The sequence below is a fragment of the Vitis vinifera genome, chromosome 6 (genome assembly GCF_030704535.1).
Source record: "Vitis vinifera cultivar Pinot Noir 40024 chromosome 6, ASM3070453v1".
Taxonomy (NCBI): Eukaryota; Viridiplantae; Streptophyta; class Magnoliopsida; order Vitales; family Vitaceae; genus Vitis; species Vitis vinifera.
In genome coordinates, this window is record NC_081810.1 from 7990753 (window position 1) to 8010428 (window position 19676).

At 37.7% G+C, this 19676-nt stretch overlaps 4 protein-coding genes across 4 annotated transcripts; all 4 read left to right on the forward strand.

The window, feature by feature from the left end:
• The first annotated feature begins 2340 nt into the window (after positions 1 to 2340).
• Positions 2341 to 3956, forward strand: LOC100241511 (zinc finger protein CONSTANS-LIKE 7). Its single transcript, XM_002274643.5, has 3 exons — positions 2341 to 2852; positions 3122 to 3271; positions 3413 to 3956. The coding sequence occupies exons 1-3, from the start codon at positions 2391 to 2393 to the stop codon at positions 3455 to 3457; spliced, it is 657 nt and encodes a 218-aa protein (XP_002274679.2). The 5' UTR covers positions 2341 to 2390; the 3' UTR covers positions 3458 to 3956.
• Positions 3957 to 6873: 2917 nt separating this feature from the next.
• Positions 6874 to 8961, forward strand: LOC100246845 (UDP-glycosyltransferase 87A1). The gene is made up of 2 exons (XM_059737522.1): positions 6874 to 7484; positions 7551 to 8961. The coding sequence occupies exons 1-2, from the start codon at positions 6974 to 6976 to the stop codon at positions 8441 to 8443; spliced, it is 1404 nt and encodes a 467-aa protein (XP_059593505.1). The 5' UTR covers positions 6874 to 6973; the 3' UTR covers positions 8444 to 8961.
• Positions 8962 to 10291: 1330 nt separating this feature from the next.
• On the forward strand, positions 10292 to 12701 carry LOC100251984 (UDP-glycosyltransferase 87A1). The gene is made up of 2 exons (XM_002274384.5): positions 10292 to 10911; positions 11620 to 12701. Exons 1-2 carry the CDS (start codon positions 10419 to 10421, stop codon positions 12501 to 12503), a joined length of 1377 nt encoding a protein of 458 aa, XP_002274420.2. The 5' UTR covers positions 10292 to 10418; the 3' UTR covers positions 12504 to 12701.
• Positions 12702 to 12724: 23 nt separating this feature from the next.
• LOC100262142 (UDP-glycosyltransferase 87A1) lies at positions 12725 to 15097 on the forward strand. The gene is made up of 2 exons (XM_002278051.5): positions 12725 to 13370; positions 14071 to 15097. The coding sequence occupies exons 1-2, from the start codon at positions 12878 to 12880 to the stop codon at positions 14958 to 14960; spliced, it is 1383 nt and encodes a 460-aa protein (XP_002278087.2). The 5' UTR covers positions 12725 to 12877; the 3' UTR covers positions 14961 to 15097.
• The last annotated feature ends 4579 nt before the right edge of the window (positions 15098 to 19676 follow it).

Below are 19676 nucleotides of genomic sequence, written 5' to 3' on the forward strand. Positions count from 1 at the left end.
TTTTAAATTCATGTTACTGGAAGCCAACTAATTTATGACCTAATTTAGAATCGTTTGCTAATTTTCTTAGTAGGTATAGCATATATATACATATAACTGGATTATGATATTCAGGTCTGCCCACCACATCCTTGGTCTTGTCATGTGGTGGGAACTGTTCAGGAAGGTGCTTGGTTCATGGAAAGAATCTAAGTTAATACTCAATAATATCACAATAATCACTCTAATTTCTACTTTCATTCAATTAGTCTGTCCGTGATTTTTTGTCTCAGATCAAGTAAGAGTTGCACCAGCCTGAACGAAGAGCTGAAAGTACATACCACACGTGTATATTGATTCACATATCTAAAAGTTAGATGGAAGTCATATCGCCTTGGTGCTTCCGTTCTAGTAGCAAATTGTTTTCAAAAGGGTTTTTAACTCAGAAAACAGTTTTGAGAAATTTTTTGGCAATTTAAAACATATCTTAGGTATTTTTTTCGGTTACTTTTTATAAAGCATTTTGAGTAATAATTGAAAATATAAAAAATATTTTAAAAACATTTATATGGGTATCTTTACAAAATGTAATCATGAAAATTGTTTTTCATATTTGAGTTTATAAATAGAATTTTATTACCGAAAACAATGGAAAGTTGGTTTTATGAATAGTCCTTAAAAATAATTTTCAAAAACATTTTCGGGCCTTAATTCTTGATATAAGATCAATCTCACTATAAATTGGTTTACAAATTTTCGAACAAATTAACAATCTATTTCAGCAACATCCTTTAAATAGGCTAATGTTCAAGAAACATGGATTCTTTATAGATTTGAGTTTCTAAAGGGAATTTTTTATCACTAAAAATAATTAAGAACTGTCTTTTTCTGAAAACATTTCCAAACTAGCCTTTAGCTGTTTAATCAAAAGTTCATTTGGAATACAAATTTTCAAACAAACAATCTATTAAGCCACTTCCCTAAAACAAGCTTTTCTCTTTTGACATGTGCTCCTTTGGAGTCATTTGTTGACTTGGGCAGATCGATGTTATGATAGCAGCTACATCATTTTCCTAAGAGGCACACAGCTTGGCACAGACCATTTATTCAAAAACCCGTGGCAGGAATGGAAAATATGATCACCTGACTAGTCTACCCCGCGGTATTGCTTCTTCCATCTTGACTAGAGAATCCATGAAAGAGGCCTATCATAGCATTGGTGAGGTGACTTCCAATGTCGGTTCTTCTAACATACTAATGAAAAGATCACAAGGACTAATTAAATATTCTCTTTAGTTGATATAGTGAAGAAAAATTCCTCAGCTAAATGTACAATAAAATCTAAATTGTGAGGTGATGACACAAGTATTCAAGATTAAAAGATAAAATAAACTAGATTATAACATAAAAGGATGAGATCAAATTACAAAATTATGACATCCAATTTAGGTACACAAAATAACGAGGCCGAAAGTATACATATGATACGATATGATTTATAGGTACCTAATTGATATTGTAATGGACTTATACCATAATTACCATTGCTCACATAACAAAGAAAAACATGAGCATAAAGCGTGCACATCGTACGATATGGTTTATCTTGTTCTTTGATATGTATCCCCACTAGTAACAACAAAGAAGAACGTGGTACATGAACCCATTAACATAAAGACACATACCTTTATGTGGTGCGCCATATTATTGATATCCCAATCAGCTTGACACCCATGATGAACCAAAAATGCACCATGAGAGTGCTGTTTTGTCGGTGAATGAACTCAAAATTGTCGGATCAAACAACAATATGCCACAAAGTATAATGAATCTGGATGCAACCTTGAAATTAAGTGGGTAATCACAAAAATTGTCACTAAGTGTAATGCTTTCTAAAAAAATTTGTCCTTTTAATTTCCTGCCTTTAATAGTACTGGCCTCTGTAGCAATTCTATTCTTCATGTCCTACGCAAAGAATCAGCCTTTGGAATTTGGAGGAAAAATGAACAGCATTATTATTCTAGAGAGGGGTGAAAGTGGAGAACTTGCCTGCGCTTATACCTTTCAAATTGTTTGATGCTGATTGGCACCCACCCATTTTCATGCCCCACCCACATACCAAAAAGACTTCCCTTTATGATTTTTATCGATATTTTCCAATCACGTGCCTCTTGATACAAACATTTCAACAAGGAAACTTGGGCCCCTCCTAGCTGGAGTCTTTCAGCCTATGAGGAGAAGTAGGCCATGAACCAACCAATGGGGGGAGGATAAGGTACCACGTCAGATGACAGCAAAAGCAAAAAATGAAAAAAAAAGAAAAAAAGAAAAAGATTTATTTTATGATTTTCAGCTGCTCATTTGTTATATTCAAATTGCCATGCATAGAGAGACAAAGGTAGGGAGAAAAGATGATGAGGTACAACTCTTTGTTAATTAGCCCAAAGAAGGAAGAGCAGCAAGTGCCAGACACCATCCTCACCAAATTCTCTGATGCCAAACAGGTTTACGGCCATGAAGACATGGATATTATGGAACTGGAGGGCTTTCTGGGCATTGATGAAGAAGACGAAGAAAAGATTCCAGGAAAAAGTATGTGCGGTGCTGGTCACCTTAATTGGGACTTCATGGACTGGGAAGAAGAATTCCCAGTTGGAGAAGAAGAAGATGAGCAACTAGGAGAGCAGAAGTTCAACGAAGAAAACCATTATGGGAAAGTCATAAAAAGAGAGGATTTTGGGTCTGGGGATGGTGATGAGAAGATGATGTCTCTGAACTTAAACTTGAACTATCAAGAAGTCTTAGAAGCCTGGTCCGATCGTGGGTCTCTTTGGGCTGATGATTGCTCTCTTTCCTTCAAAAACACTAGCTATGTTAGTATTCGATTCCTACTCCTCTGTTCTTCTCTTCAATTTTCATTCTCCCCCACTTCTGCTCAGTCTCTCAAATTCTCTCCATTTAGATTTACCTAAGTCTTGTTGAAAAGAGTTGTTTCCACTTGTGAACAACATCAATATTGGGAGGGTGAGCCACTGAACTTTCTTGAGAAACAAACAGTACTGAAATTATAGAGGTGTGGTTTTACTTTTAGCTATGTGGATTCTTTCTTTGAATTTAAGATCATTTACTTATTGATTTACAGATGGGAGAGGTGCCCGTAATGGAAGAAGAGAAAACCAGAAGAGAAGCCAGTGTTCTCAGATACAAAGAGAAGCGCCAAACCAGATTGTTCTCCAAGAAGATAAGATATCAAGTGCGCAAACTCAATGCAGATAAAAGACCCAGACTCAAGGTTTTCTTGTCCTCTCTCTGACTTTCTCAATCCATACATTTATATGTCCAAAGAAAATCATTCTCTGACAGACAATATCACATGCTTAATAATATTATTACTTGCTATTGAACTGACAGATTAATATTCCTTTGGTTGCAGGGTCGATTTGTGAAGAGGGTTCCAGAGAAGATGCTGAAAACATGATCAGAACTCTCAAACTTGTGAAATATCTCACAAAAATATCTCAACTAGCTGTGGACTTTTGCTAATCTTTGTGCTTTGTCTCTCAATGAAAATATCTCTCATTCTCTCTCGAAGTTTTTTCTATGGCGCCTTTTTGTGGAGCTTTACATGGTGCAAGTGAGGTGTATCATGGGTCAATTGACCCTACCGTGCATACTCTGACATGGGTCTATCCTCTCTCTTTGCTCTATTGTGATGGCCCCCCAAAGAGTTTAACCAGCAGTGATGAGCTTGGCTGTGGTCCATTGATGGTGATGGTGATGGTGGTGGTGGTGGTGGTGGTCCTCATTCATGTCTATCCACCACCGTTTTCATACAACTCTGTTTTTTTCTTTTCCCTTTTATGAGGTTTAATGGCTATAGTGTCTTTTTTTCCATAGCCTCCAGCTTCTTCCAGAGAATTGTCATTATTAATTTTATTTTGCATGGTAAAATATTTTCTGAGGACAATTTTCTTTCACTCGCTATGTAAATTATTTTGTATGAATCTTGTTCACTTTCTTTAATTTTCCTTTCATTTGATGAGATAGATGGTCAGATAGTTCAGAACAAATAACATAGAAGTTTCTAAATTATACTTCATATTTTTTTTATTATTATTCAAAATATGATATGAAAATATAAATAAAAACACCTTGAATATATTCCAAAAAATAACATTTTTCACAACAAATTTTTAAAAATATGTTTTTTTGTCAAAAAAATTATTAAAAAAAATTCAAAATCAGTTTCTAACCAACTTTTTCAAAGAAAATTTAGTAGTTAGTACTTAGATTTTGTTTTTATTTTTTGGGGGGGTCAGTAACGTACTGGCCATGGCATTGAAAGTGTGTCACGCATTGGTTGAGACTTGAGAGAAAACGGGATTTATATTCCATAGAAGCCAAATAGAGGGAACCCCACTTAAAAAATTTCCAACCTTTTGGTGGATTGGTAGATATTTTTGGGAGACACTTTCTAACTAATTTTGGACCTTTTCAAGGTGGTCCTACAAAAGGGATGGGAGGAGAGTCAGGAGACACAGTATGCAATTATGGGATGTAGACTAGAACTTTTTGTGGGCATTTTGAGAAGGACTGATGTTGATGCCTTCCTCTGGTTGGGTAATTTGGGCCAGCACAAAGGGACTACCAAAATTGCTGAATGGACATGCCTCCCATTCCATGGAATTTTGGGTCCAGTTGGTCCTTTACCTATAGGCATGTATGTATTCAAATTATTTTTTAAAATCATATTTTAAAAATATGATTTTTTTTTTTATAGAAATTAGAAACCCATAATTTCAAAATATGATTTCTAAATGTCCATTAAATCCATTATTTCAAAATATAAGATAAAATATAACATATAAAAAATAAATAATAAATGATAAATAGTATAAATAGTAAATAATGTTTTCAAAATAGAATCAATGAATTGAAAAAATTATTGATTTATAGTTCATTAGTCAAATCATGATTAAATTGTAGTATAATCGTGATATCATAAATATATTATTAAAATTAAAATTAATTATAAATTTTAAAAAATATATATAAATAAATTAAAAATCAATAATATTTAATTTTTATCTTATGCATAATTACAAATATATTAATATTTTAAATTTTATTAAATGAAATATGCATAATATTTAAATTAAATGTGAATATATTGAAAAAAAATAAAATTTAGTTATTTAATTTTAACCAATTTTATAATTTAAAAAAAAATTATATTATGTTTATTTGTTTTTAACAAAAAAATATATTCTTTTTGCTATATGATACAATAAATTGGATGTAGCCGAGTGGTGTTTCAACTCATTTTACGTCACATCTTTTAGGTGAGATTTTGAGTTAAAAACATTAAACATTTAAATCAAATAGAAATTGTTTAATTGGGCCTTGGGCCTTTTAATGATCAAAAAGGGGGGGGGGGGGGGGGGGGGGCAGCTGGGGGTTGTCAGGGCCCATTTAATTATCAAAAGGGAGTGGGCATCTAGGAGGTGACATTCTAACAGTTGGACCGAACCCGACCGGAAAGGTCACCGGTCGGCGATTGGACCGATGGTCCAGTCCGATTTTCCAAATACTGATAGTAAGATGATATAAATATTGGTACTTTTCTAATGCGATAGAAATTTTCTTTTTAAGTTTTAATAATCAATGACATGAATATTCCTTAATTAGACAAAATAGTTTGATCATCAACAATACCAAGTTCTTCAAATAGATTTTTTTTTTTTTAAGAGACAATATTGAATACTTTTCATGTTGTCAAAAGTAATATAAAGGAAATAATTTAAAGAAGTTGGATCTAAAGTCAAAAAATTAATGACATGTACTGGAAAAATAAATGCTGAGACTGATTGAAAATAAAAATTATTTGGGTTGGTTGGCTATGTCTTAGGATCAATTATTTTTCCTAATGAATAGTCTATTTGGTTTGTTGGGCCAACCACATCAAGGTGGTCTTCATGGACTTGACCACTCAGGCCAGGCCATGTGAGATAGAATTGAAACACAGTTGCAAAATGGAAGAGCAGACAACCTATAATCAATTCTCCCAAAAATGCAGGTGTGTGTCAGAAATTTAAGGTACAAAATGGTAAGTCTCCCTTATATGCTGTGTCAGAAACGAAAGGGATACCCTAGAATATGCTACATCATCCCACCTTCAAAAATCAAAATTATCCCACTTCAATTATTTCACTATCAGTAACATCATACAAAAAATCTAGGCCTGTTTTGAAAAGCATTTAGTATGATTCGGCAAATTACTTATATTGTAAATTAATTTAATTAAAATCATTTTTAATTTAATCAATATAAATTTAATGATTAAGATTTTATTATTATTATTCAATTTAATGCTTGAAAAATGGAGACAAGATGACATTTGTTATTTTGTCCCAAGTAGAATATATTTGATTTTTTTTAATACACTTTTTTTATTATTTTAAATTTTCTCCGTCTGAATAAAAATCTGTTAAAAAGCATACTCTCTATTTTCGGATTCTCTGCTAAAAGTTATTATAAAACAAAAAAAAAAACGCCTAAAAACACAGGTTCCTTATGGTTAAACTTTCGGGAGTAATCCATTTGGGCCAAATTTCGAGAAGTTGGCTTCGATGGGCCCAAATCTTGAATGCACCTAATTCAGCAGCAGACGGTCCACTGTGGAGCTACACGTGGCCTGGCCCAAATAGCAGTTCGAGAACCAGACAAAGCGCACAAAAAAAAAAAAAAAAAAAAGAGAGACAGGGGATTTCCATTCAAAATTTAATTCTCTCACCCACCAGGAAAGGGTCCAAACTTAAGGGGCCATGGGCCCAGCCCAAAGACCAAGCCGGTTTGACTGTCGTGGCCTGAGGGAGATTTGTGAAAAAAAAAAAAGGGGTGGTACCTTCATAAATCATAAATCATCCTCTGCAACATCATTGTAGCGTGTGGTTCTCCTATCGCAATCGGTAACAACGGTCAGACAGTGGCGGATATGGATTCCGGCGACGGCAAACGGACCACAGGTTGCCACGTGGTGGCCATGCCTTACCCAGGTAGAGGCCACGTCAACCCCATGATGAACCTCTGCAAGTTACTAGCTTCAAGACAAGATGATATCCTCATCACCTTCGTTCTCACTGAAGAATGGCTCGATTTGATCAGCTCCGAGGATAAGCCGGAAAACGTACGCTTCGCAACGATCCCCAATGTGATTCCTTCGGAGCAAGTTCGCGCGGCGGACTTCCCCGGCTTCGTCGAAGATGTCTCGACGAAAATGGAAGCTCCTTTCGAGCAGCTCCTGGATCGGCTTGAGCCGCCAGTTACTGCTCTCATAGCTGATACTCATGTAATGTGCGCCTTCGTCGTCGGGAACCGGAGGAATATCCCAGCGGCGTCGTTGTGGCCGATGTCGGCGACGATGTTTTCGGTGTTCCACCATTTTGATCTGCTCATTCAAAACCAACATTACCCAGTTGATTTGTCAGTTATTACAAAACGAGAAGGTCTCAAATCTCAAATCTCGTTATATAGATTCTCCATTTACTGATGAACAAGTGTGGATGTGACAGAAAGGGGCGAGGAGCGAGTGGGCTACATTCCTGGAATTTCTTCAACGCGCATATCTGATCTTCCGACAGTCTTCTCCGGCGACGGCCAGAGAGTCTTGAATCGGATTCTGGAAATGTGCTCTTGGGTGCCTAAAGCGCAGTATCTTGTGTTCACTTCTGTGTACGAGCTTGAACACGAGGCGTTGGATGCTTTGAAGCGAAAGTTTTCGTTTCCCGTCTACACACTTGGTCCTACTATACCTTACTTCAATCTGGGAGACGAGTCCAAAGTTGCCACCACTCACAGTGACCTTAACTACATGAAATGGCTGGATTCTCAGCCGAAGGCTTCCGTCTTGTACATCTCACTGGGAAGTTTTCTTTCTGTTTCGAGTGCCCAAATGGATGAGATTGCAGCCGGGTTGCGGAGCAGTGGCGTCCGGTTCTTGTGGGTGGGGCGTGATAAAGCTTCCCAGTTGCAGGAGGGTTGTGGGGATGGAGGATTGGTGGTGCCTTGGTGTGACCAACTGAAGGTGCTGTCCCATTCTTCTGTAGGGGGGTTTTGGAGTCATTGCGGGTGGAATTCAACTCTGGAAGCTGTTTTTGCAGGCGTCCCAATGCTGACATTTCCTATATTTTGGGACCAAGTCCCCAACAGTAAGAAAATTGTGGAGGATTGGAAGATTGGGTGGAGAGTGAAGAGGGAGGTGGGATGGCAAAATTTGGTGACCAGAGAAGAGATTAGTGGGCTTGTGAAGAGGTTTATGGATTTGGAAAGCATTGAGGTGAAAGAGATGAGGAAAAGAGCAAAAGACCTTGAGGAGGTATGTAGAGGAGCAATAGCAAAAGGTGGTTCAACTGATACTAATCTTGATGCCTTTCTCTCGCACATTTCACAATCCCGCCGCCGCTGATCACACAGCTCTGAATTTGGCCTTCGGAGGTGAAATTTTGTTTTCACGTTGAAGGCCACACAAAAATTTGATTTCTGTGTGGATTTTCTCTTCGGTTTCCTCTTGGAATTAAAATAAAATTGCCATGGATTATGGATTATGGATTATCTTGAGGAATTTTTTTTATATTCTAGAAAAAGGGGAAATAGGCAAACCCCACCTTAGTAGTCTTAACTCTTACGCAAGGGTTTGGAGTCTGGACGACCCAATTCAATTGGGGAAAAGCTGACTATGCATGCTGTACTCTATTGGGCCAAGTTGGTTGTCCCATGTGGCCCCACTGGACTATTATTATATTGACTGGCAATATTTAGTGGCCATGTGAATGAATGTTTTTGTTGTGGGATAATTTTTGGGTGTCATACTGAAAAGTAGTCACCAATCATTGTACCTTAGCCTATATTCAAATCTGTACTTGGATCATGAAGTTCTGTATATCACCTATTGGGAGCAGAAGCATTTTCCTTTGGTCCATGTTACATCTTTAGCCTGTGAAAAAATTGACTTTAACCATACTAAATTTTGCTTTGTTATAATCATAAAACACATGAAAACTTGTTGAAAGGAAAACTATTGGCAGGCCCCAACCCACATGAATTGGGCTTTGTTGGACCTGAATTTCTCATCTCATTGTTTTGGTGGTGATATCAAGCCCCACGTTTACAAATTGGCCCCCAACTTGTGGGCTCGGTCTAGCCCAAAGCTATTACGCTGATGAGTTAGGGTATTTCTCATGTGCTGTAAAGCTCTCTTCTCGTCACTTTAGGCGACAGTCGAACAAAATAAGCGATACCATCTTTTCCATAAGTTGAGTTTATTAATGAGCAACTTGCAAAAATTTTAATTTTCAATTAAATTAAGAGAAAATTAATATAAATGATTAAATATAATTTTCTAATAAAAAATATATTTTATTTTTATTTTATATAAATACAAAATTAAAAGTTTTAATAAAGTAAAATATTAGAATCACAACCAAGTTTTTATATATTTTTTAAATTAAAAATATTAAAAATTTTAATTTTAAAAAATTACAATTACATTAAAGTAATCATAAGTAAAAAGTTTAAAAATTAGGATAATTGATTTTAATTTTCACATGAAATTTTTTATAAAAAATATAAGCAATAAAATAATATAATAAATATATTTTTATTTAATTAGTATATGATAAATATTTTATTTAATATGAATATATAAAATCTTATGTTTTAAATTTCCAAAATTATTTATTATATATTAATGTTTATTTATTTATTATTATTATTTTATATTTAAAGTGTATATTAATAATTAAAATCAATAAATATGAAAAGATCAAATGGTAAACGAGAATAAATTTTTTTTAAAATGTATTATTTTCTAGGTAAAATGAAGAAAGAGGAAAAATAATGTCACATGGTTAGTAATGTGTGAAACAAGTACGTATGATGGAGTTTTTTTTTGACTTATTATTTTAAGGTTTTAAAAAAATAAAAACATATGGAATAGTCGGGTAACAGAGAGAAAAGTAGGAGGAGAATTTTAAAATTTGAATGATGTTATATGTTTATTGAATTATTTTGTAATAATTCTATTTTTGGATAACGTACCGTTACCATTACATGATTCACCCTTTTAAGTTTGGTTGGAGTGCGAAGAACCGTCATCACCTTCATTGTTTACTGGACCCACCTTCGGGATGTGGGCTTTGTTGGGCTAGATATCTCATTCGGTTATTCAGCCCAACACTCCACACATTAAGAGACGTGGTGAAACAGCAGTCTGAAAGCTTTTTCGGCTGGTCTGTGCCGCACAAGTAGCCATCAAATGAAGGAATTCTATCTGAAATTGAACTGCGTGGAAACTCAGGAAAAAAGGGAAAAAGAAAGAGCCATCAAGGTGGTGGCTGCGGGGACTTTTCTTATTTCAGTGTCTTCCACAGAAGAAGCCTGGTATGGACTCCGGCGACGGCGAAGCAACCACTGCATGCCACGTGGTGGCCATGCCATACCCAGGTAGAGGCCACGTCAACCCCATGATGAACCTCTGCAAGCTACTAGCTTCAAAAAAGGACGATATCCTCATCACCTTCGTTCTCACTGAGGAGTGGCTCGGCTTGCTCGGTTCCGGTGATAAGCCGGATCAGGTGCGGTTCGAAACGATCCCTAATGTGATCCCTTCGGAGCGAGTTCGCGCAGCTGACTTCCCTGGCTTCATCGAAGCCGTGTCAACGAAGATGGAAGCCCCTTTCGAGCAGCTCCTGGATCGGCTGGAGCCGCAGGTGACTACTATTATAGCCGATAGTAACCTGCTGTGGCTCGTGGGAGTTGGACAGCGGAAGAATATTCCGGTAGCGTCGTTGTGGCCGATGTCGGTGGCGGTGTTTTCGGTGTTCCATCATTTTGATCTCCTTGTTCAAAACCAACACTTCCCAATTGATCTGTCGGGTACGTTAGGCGACATCTGTACTGAACGAAACATTTCATATGAGCCAAAAAATAAGATTCTTAAAGTACGATTTGGTAAAGAAACTTTCTAGACAGTTGGCTTAGGTTTGATTTTTTATAATTATTCAAAATTTCTTGTTTAAATATTACAACTTTTTAATGATTTTTAAAAAGGTTATTAAGTAATAAATTATTTAAAAAGATAAATTAGCATGTAAAATTATTATGAATTGGATTTTTAATAATAAAAAAACTATGAAAAGTTTAAGAGGAAACAATATTTCAAAAATAATTCTTAAAAGACAGCTTTAAAGAATAATTTTTTTATCATGACTAAAATTTATTGGAGAATTTAAATATAAATAATAGTTTAGATTTGTTTGAAAAACCCTTTAGAAAACAATTTTGAAAAACTATCTTGTTGAAAGCAATTTTTGAAAATATTTTCTAATATTTTTTAGAACAAAAATCCACTTAAGAATTAAAAAAAAAAAATTATTTTTTATTTTTTTTATTTTTTATGTTTGAAAACTAATTTTATTTTTAATCTTTCTTAATATGCATATTAAGTAATTTTCTATTTAATTTATCGGAGAAATGATAATTACCGTGATAAAAGAATAAAACTTCAGTTTGGTAGGGCATATAGATTTCAAATGCCCAATATCAATGAACTTTGCTTTGCTTGTGCATGCGGCTCTATGGCAGAAAGGGGAGAGGAGCGAGTGGAATACATCCCGGGAATTTCCTCAACGCGCATATTAGACCTTCCGTCAATCTTCTACGGCAACGGCCGACGAGTTCTGCATCGGGCTTTGGAGATCTGCTCTTGGGTGCTTAAAGCACAGTATCTTCTGTTCACTTCTGTATACGAGCTTGAACACCAAGTTGTGGACGCTTTGAAGTCAAAATTTCCATGCCCCATCTACACGGTTGGCCCTACCATACCTTACTTACGTCTGAGAGACGAGTCCACAAGCCCCACCACCCACAGTGACCTTGACTGCATGAAATGGCTAGATTCCCAGCCTGAAGCCTCTGTCTTGTACATCTCACTGGGAAGTTTTCTTTCAGTCTCGAGCGCCCAAATGGATGAAATTGCTGCTGGGTTGCGAAGTAGTCGCATAGGGTTCTTGTGGGTGGCGCGCGAGAAAGCTGCTCAGTTGCAGGAGAGTTGTGGGGATAGAGGCTTGGTGGTGCCTTGGTGTGACCAATTGAAGGTGCTGTGCCATTCTTCTGTAGGGGGTTTTTGGACCCATTGCGGGTGGAATTCTACTCTAGAAGCTGTTTTTGCAGGCGTTCCAATGCTGACACTTCCTATATTTTGGGACCAAGTCCCCAACAGTAAGAACATTGTGGAGGATTGGAAGATCGGGTGGAGGGTGAAGAGGGAGGTAGGATGGGAAAATTTGGTGAGCAGAGAGGAAATTGCTGGACTAGTGCAGAGGTTTATGGATTTGGAAAGCGACGAGGGGAAAGAGATGAGGAACAGAGCAAAGGAACTTCAGGAGATGTGTAGAGGAGCAATTGCAAAAGGTGGTTCTTCCCACACTAATCTTGATACCTTTATCTCCCACATTTCACAACGTTAAGCCTAGTGTTGTTCCATTATTAATTTATTATTATTAGTCTCGTGCAATTATGTATTCCCTCAAGTGGGTCCCTGGAGGCCATTATCTTCTATAAGGCGGCCTATATTCCAGTTGAGTTCGTCACACCCCTAATACTAGTCTTATCAAAAGGCTGTGATTTTAAAGAATAATGGTAATAAAATATTTAATAATTTGACACATTGCTCAATTGCAAGGTGAAAGTTGAATTATTGTATTGTACTACAGCTGGGGTAATTCCTGTGAATTCTCTATTAAATAAGCCCTTGTTAGCAAATTGGTCAGTCACGATCTTCCTCTACTACTTCCTCTATTTTGGCATCTGCTCTAGGGACTACGTTACGAAACCGGAAAACATGCCTTCCAGCAACGTCTCACGGTCCAGATCATGCCACGTCGTGGCCATGGCCGTCCCCGGAAGAGGCCACATCAACCCCATGATGAACTTCTGCAAGTTGCTGGCTTCAAGAAGAGATGACGTACTCATCACCTTCGTCGTCACGGAGGAGTGGCTGGGGCTAATCGGCTCCGACAGTAAACCGGATAACATCCGCTTCGGCACTATTCCCAACGTGACCCCCTCGGAGAGAGTTCGCGCCACCAACCTTCTTGGGTTCTTGGAAGCTGTTATGACGAAGATGGAAGATCCGTTTGAACAGCTCCTGAAGCGGCTTGAACCGCCGGTTACTACAATACTAGCTGATACCTTTCTATTCTGGGCGGTCAGCGTCGGGAATCGAATGAGTATTCCGGTAGCCTCGTTCTTTCCGATGTCGGCATCGGTGTTTTCCATGTTCCACCATTTCGATCTCCTTGTGCAGAACGGCCATCACCCGATTGATATCTCAGGTGGGTAACTACAGTCAGCAAAGCATTCCTTTCCACACTTTTTTTCCCTTTTTATTTTTATTTATTTATTTTTAAAATTACACACACGTGATAATTTTAATTTACTTTTTGAAAGATTTTCTAAACAATAACGATAACAAACTTATTGAATATTTTTGTGTATGATAAATCACAGCCGTACAACGGTTTTTTTCAATGTTGTCTTAAGTTTCAACTTTCAACCGCCTACCACCCAGGAATGCATAACAGTCAAAAGGAGGTGTTTGGCAATTGTTTAATTATTATTGTTTTACTAAATATAATTCATTAAAAAATTATTAAGAGAAAAATGATTTTTAAAAATAAATTTAAGATAAAAAATTAATTGAAAAAATAAAAAATTTAAGCCAACAAATTTGATTGAATATTTAGAAATCCTTATTTTCCATATTCTTAAGATAACTTACTAGGAAACAAAGAAAATAAGTTCTCATTTGTAGCCGCTTTCAAATTCAATTTGATACTAATTCTTTAAAAAAAAGAAGAAGAAAATTAATTATTTTAAAAAACAAAATGATTAGAACTCAAATATGAAGAAATAGTTTTAAATTTTCTTCTTCACAAAAATCTAATTTTTTAGAATGGGTTTGAAAAATTGCCAAACAGCTAGTCCAAAGTTTCTCATGCAGCTGATACATTCTTAGTTGTTGCATTATGGCAGAAAGGGGAGAAGAGCGCGTGGACTACATCCCTGGACTTTCTTCAACCCGCATCGCAGATTTTCCATCATTGCTCCACAGGCAAAACCCAGCTTTGACTCGGTTCGTACAAGCATATTCATGGCTGCCCAGAGCTCAATGTCTTCTCCTCACTTCCGTCTCTGAGCTAGAACCCCAAGTCATCGACTCTTTGAAATCAATGTTCTCATTCCCCATCTATCCCGTTGGCCCTGTATTACCTTATTTCAACATCAGAGATAGTTCGTCTGTGACTATTGGTTCTGATAACCTCAACTACTTCCAATGGCTGGACTCCCAACCTTGCAACTCGGTGCTGTACGTCTCCTTCGGAAGCGTTTATTCGGTTGCGAGTGCACAGGTGGATGAAATTGCAGCTGGGTTGCGCGACAGCGATGTTAGGTTTTTGTGGGTGGCGCGTGGGGAAGCTTCTCGGGTGAGAGAGGTGTGTGGTGAGATGGGGTTGGTGGTGCCTTGGTGTAATCAATTGAAGGTGCTGTCACATTCTTCTATAGGCGGATTCTGGACGCATTGTGGATGGAACTCCACCGTCGAAGGCCTTTTTTCTGGGCTTCCTTTTCTGACTTTTCCGCTAGGAATTGATCAAGTTTCAAACAGTAAGGCAGCTGTGGAGGATTGGAAGATCGGGTGGAGGGTGAAGGGGCAGGCGGGAGTCGAAACTTTGGTGAAGAGAGAAGAAATATGTGGGATTGTGAAGAGGTTTATGAATTTGGAAAGCAATGAAGGGAAAGAAATTAGGAGCAGAGCGAGAAAACTTCAGAAGATTTGTCAAGAAGCAGCTGCAAAAGGCGGATCCTCGGAAACTAACGTGGATGCTTTTATCAGATATATCACACAACTTCCCAGCCATTAAACAGATTCCGACTGCGTATCGAAGCTTGCCTATTACCCTGAAAATATTTCATGGATGACTATTTCATATATCTTGTTGATGAAAAGACGTTTGCCTTGACATTTGAATGGTTTGGACATGAGTCCATCTTCTTGATCCATAATTTTAATAAGGTCCGCTGAATGACTCCTAGGTTTTTATAGTAAAGCCATAGTTGTTATAAGCTTAAATAAGTTCATTTTAAATGTAAAAGATGGTACACTTGAGCTAATAATGGTTGTCACGTAACGTTCAAACTTCATACATACGATGTTTGAACCAAGTAAAGATGTTTGAATGCATATGATGGTTCTGATAGACGATACCTAGCTGATCAACAAGAAAGTAACTGTCCGGGGTCAGCTGCAACAAACCGAGATCAGGTGCAACAAACCAAGGTTAGCTGCAACAAACAGAAGCCGGTTAAGAACGTCTTGAAGAAGGAAGTTAGTTATTTAGGTTGTTGTAGATATAAATATAAGAAAACGTTAGTGTACAAAGATGGATCACCTTTTCTAATGGACAATGAGAAATATTGGTTTTTCTAAACCCAGTTTCTAAAACTTTCATGGTATCAGAGCTTTGGTATTTTTTTTTTACAAGACTTCTTCTTCTTCTTCATATCAGTTTCAGTTCTTTGTAGATAACCTCCATTCTATTCATGATGAGTTCAACACAGTCATCAGGGTTACAAGCTGGTACCCTACCTTCATCTACCGGTGCTACTCAAACAATGCAGATGCTGAATCATGCATTGTCGATCAAACTTGATAGAAACAATTACATTCTTTGGAGAACAAAAATGGAGAACGTTATCTTTGCCAATGGTTTTGAAGATCGTATTGAAGGTCTGAAAATTTGTCCACCTCAGAAAACAAGTTCTGGAGAAACAAACCCAGATTTTGTTATGTGGCGACGATTCGATCGCATGATCCTTAGCTGGATCTACTTCTCACTCACTCCTGAAATCATGGGTCGGATAGTTGGCTATCAATCCTCTCATGCAGCCTGGTTTGCTTTAGAACGAATCTTTTCGGCTTCTTCAAGGGCTAGGGTGATGCAACTACGCCTAGAGTTCCAAACCACAAGGAAAGGATCATTGACAATGATGGAATACATTCTTAAACTAAAGAGTTTGGCCGATAATTTGGCGGCCATTGGAGAACCTGTGACTGATAGAGATCAGATCCTCCAACTTCTTGGAGGTCTTAGGGCAGACTACAACTCCATAGTAGCCTCTCTTACAACACGTGAAGATGAGATGTCTCTCCACTCTGTACACAACATTTTACTCACCCATGAACAACGACTTAGCTTTCAGAATTCAGTTGCAGAAGATAACGTCATCTCTGCTAATCTTGCTACACCACAATATCAACATTTGAACAATAAAAGATCCTCTGGTCAAAATAGGCAGTCTGGGTTCAACAAAAGAAGAGGTACAAATGGTGGGCGCTCACAATCATCTCAGCATCGACCATAGTACCAGCTTTGTGGCAAGTTTGGCCACACCGTGGTTCGCTGCTACCACAGGTTTGATATTAACTTCCAAGGCTACAACCCTAATATGGACACTGTTCAAACCAATAAACCAAATGCCAAGAATCAAGTGCAAGCTATGATGGCATCTCCTTCCACTATATTTGATGAGGCATGGTTTTTTGACACTGGTGCTACACATCACCTATTACAAAGTGTTGATCCACTCTCAGATGTACAACCATACATGGGTAATGGCAAGGTGATCGTTGGGAATGGTAAGCACCTTCGTATTTTACATACAAGCACTACTTTCTTTCCTTCCTCTTCTAAAACCTTTCAACTGAGACAAGTACTTCATGTTCCTGATATTGCTACTAATCTCATTAGTGTCTCACAGTTTTGTGCCGATAATAATACTTTCTTTGAGTTTCATCCTCGATTCTTTTTTGTCAAGGATCAGGTCACCAAGAAGATACTTCTTCAAGGAAGTCTTAAACATGGCTTATATAGAATTCCTGCCAGATTTGTGCCTTCACCTGCAGCTTTTGTTTCTTCTAGTTATAACAGGTCTTCCAATCTTTCTTTAACAACCACAACTACACTTTGGCATTCTCGGCTTGGACACCCTACTGATAATATCTTGAAACACATTCTTACCTCTTGTAATATTTCACATCAATGCCATAAAAACAATGTCTGTTGTGCTTGTCAATTTGTAAAAAGCCATAAATTGCCTTTCAATGTGTCTGTTTCTAGAGCTTCTCATCCTTTAGCTTTACTTCATGCTGATCTTTGGGGCCCTACTTCCATTCCGTCCACAACTGGTGCATGCTACTTCATTTTGTTTGTTGATGATTTCTCTCGTTTCTCTTGGATTTATCCATTGCACAACAAAGATCAAGCATTATTTGTATTCATAAAGTTCAAAAGTCTAGTTGAAAATCAGTTTAATTTTCGGATACAATGTTTACGGTCTGATAATGGTGGTGAATTTAAAGCCTTCTCTTCATATCTTGCTACGCATGGTATTAAAAGTTAGTTTTCTTGTCCATACACACCTGAACAGAATGGTCGAGCGGAGCGCAAATTACGACATATAATTGAAACTGGTCTTGCTCTATTAGCCACTGCATCCTTACCTTTCAAGTTTTGGCTATATGCATTTCATACAGCTATTTTCCTTATAAATCGGCTACCTACTAAGGTTCTCAATTATCAATCTCCCTTTCAAATTCTTTTTGGCAAATCACCAAATTATCACATCTTTAAAATTTTTGGTTGCTTATGCTACCCTTATATTCGACCATACAACAAAAATAAACTCTCTTATCGCTCCAGTCAATGCGTTTTCCTTGGCTATAGTTCCAATCACAAAGGCTATATGTGTCTTGACCCATTGTCAGGCCGTCTCTATGTTACTAGGCATGTTGTGTTTCATGAAACAGTGTTCCCATTTCAGTCTACTTCGAATCAATCCTCATTTGTAGTTACTGTCCCCACTCCAGCCCTTCTTCCTTGCTCATCTCCTCTTGTGTCCTCACTACCTTCCCATACAACTCTTTCCACCTCAAGTCGACTGTTAACTAATATGCCTTCCTTCACTACTTCTTTACCAGACCTGATACAAGTTCCTTTTGCTGACATCTCCACTTCTAAACCTCACCCTACTAATCAGCATCCCATGGTCACACGTGCAAAGAATGGCATCAGCAAGAAGAAGGTCTACTTCTCATCTCACATCTCTGAACCTACTACATTCACACAGGTTGTTAAAGATTCAAATTGGGTTCTTGCCATGGAAAAAGAGTTTTCTGCTCTCCAAAGAAACAACACATGGCATTTAGTTCCACCACCCTCCAATGGCAATATAATTGGTTGTAAATGGGTCTACAAACTCAAATATAAACCCGATGGAATAGTTGATCGCTATAAGGCTCGGTTAGTTGCACAAGGATTTACTCAAACTCTGGGTCTCGATTATTTTGAGACTTTTAGTCCAGTTGTCAAGGCTTCTACTATCCGCATTATACTTGCAGTTGCACTCTCATTTAATTGGTCAGTTCACCAACTTGATGTTCAGAATGCCTTTCTCCATGGAGATCTTGAAGAGCATGTGTTTATGCATCAACCCCTGGGCTTTATCAATTCTCAATTTCCTTCTCATGTTTGCAAGCTTAACAAGGCTTTATATGGCCTTAAGCAAGCCCCCCGGGCATGGTATACCAAACTCAGCACTTCACTTCTTGGCTGGGGATTTCAAGCTTCTCGAGCTGATAGCTCGATGTTTATTCATCATTCAACACATGATGTTCTTATTTTACTCATTTATGTAGACGACATACTAGTAACTGGCAGCAATTCAGCTCAGGTTTCGTCATTTATTACTCGGCTCAATTCTTCTTTTACTCTTCGTGACCTGGGCTATGTCAATTATTTTTTGGGCATTGAAGTAGTTCGTTCTGGTACTATGTTTCATCTCAGTCAGCACAACTACACACGAGACCTCTTATCTCGCACAACCATGTTAGAATCCAAGCCTGCTACTACTCTAGGATTGTTAGGACAAACATTATCTCATCTTGATGGTGAACCTCTCTCGGATGCCACCTTATATCGCAACACGGTTAGTGTGCTTCAGTATTTTACCCTTACCAGACCGGACATTTCTTTTGCTGTTAATAAAGCTTGTCAATTCATGGCTACACCCACTACTACTCATTGGCTTGCTGTGAAACGGATTTTGCGATATCTCAAAGGCACTTTATCCTATGGCATTCAGATGCAATAGTCCACCTCGTTGGATATTCATGGATATACTGATGTCGACTGGGCATCTTGTCCAGATGACAGAAGAAGCACCGGTGGCTATGACATCTTCCTTGGTTCGAATTTAGTGTCACGGTCTTCCAACAAACAGAAGGTTGTGTCTCGCAGCAGTGCAGAATCTGAGTATCGTGCTCTTGCGTCTGCTACTTCAGAGATTATTTGGATTCAATATGTTCTACAAGAACTTTGTCTCTCTTCCTTCTCTCCACCTCTACTTTGGTGTGATAATAAAAGTGCAGCTCACTTGGCTGCAAATCCCGTGTTCCATGCTAGGACCAAACACATTGAAATGAATCTTCACTTTATACGGGATCATGTTCTTTGTAAACAGCTCGTCATTCAGTATCTTCCTTCCGCTGAACAGGTTGCTGACATTTTTACTAAACATAT

Coding starts and splice junctions, on each gene's coding strand:
- LOC100241511 (XM_002274643.5), top strand. CDS start 2,391: ATGATGAGGTACAACTCTTTGTTAATTAGCCCAAAGAAGGAAGAGCAG. Junction 2,853..3,121: donor CCTTCAAAAACACTAGCTAT/GTTAGTATTCGA, acceptor ATTGATTTACAG/ATGGGAGAGGTGCCCGTAAT. Junction 3,272..3,412: donor ATAAAAGACCCAGACTCAAG/GTTTTCTTGTCC, acceptor CTTTGGTTGCAG/GGTCGATTTGTGAAGAGGGT.
- LOC100246845 (XM_059737522.1), top strand. CDS start 6,974: ATGGATTCCGGCGACGGCAAACGGACCACAGGTTGCCACGTGGTGGCC. Junction 7,485..7,550: donor AGTTATTACAAAACGAGAAG/GTCTCAAATCTC, acceptor TGGATGTGACAG/AAAGGGGCGAGGAGCGAGTG.
- LOC100251984 (XM_002274384.5), top strand. CDS start 10,419: ATGGACTCCGGCGACGGCGAAGCAACCACTGCATGCCACGTGGTGGCC. Junction 10,912..11,619: donor CTTCCCAATTGATCTGTCGG/GTACGTTAGGCG, acceptor GCTCTATGGCAG/AAAGGGGAGAGGAGCGAGTG.
- LOC100262142 (XM_002278051.5), top strand. CDS start 12,878: ATGCCTTCCAGCAACGTCTCACGGTCCAGATCATGCCACGTCGTGGCC. Junction 13,371..14,070: donor TCACCCGATTGATATCTCAG/GTGGGTAACTAC, acceptor GCATTATGGCAG/AAAGGGGAGAAGAGCGCGTG.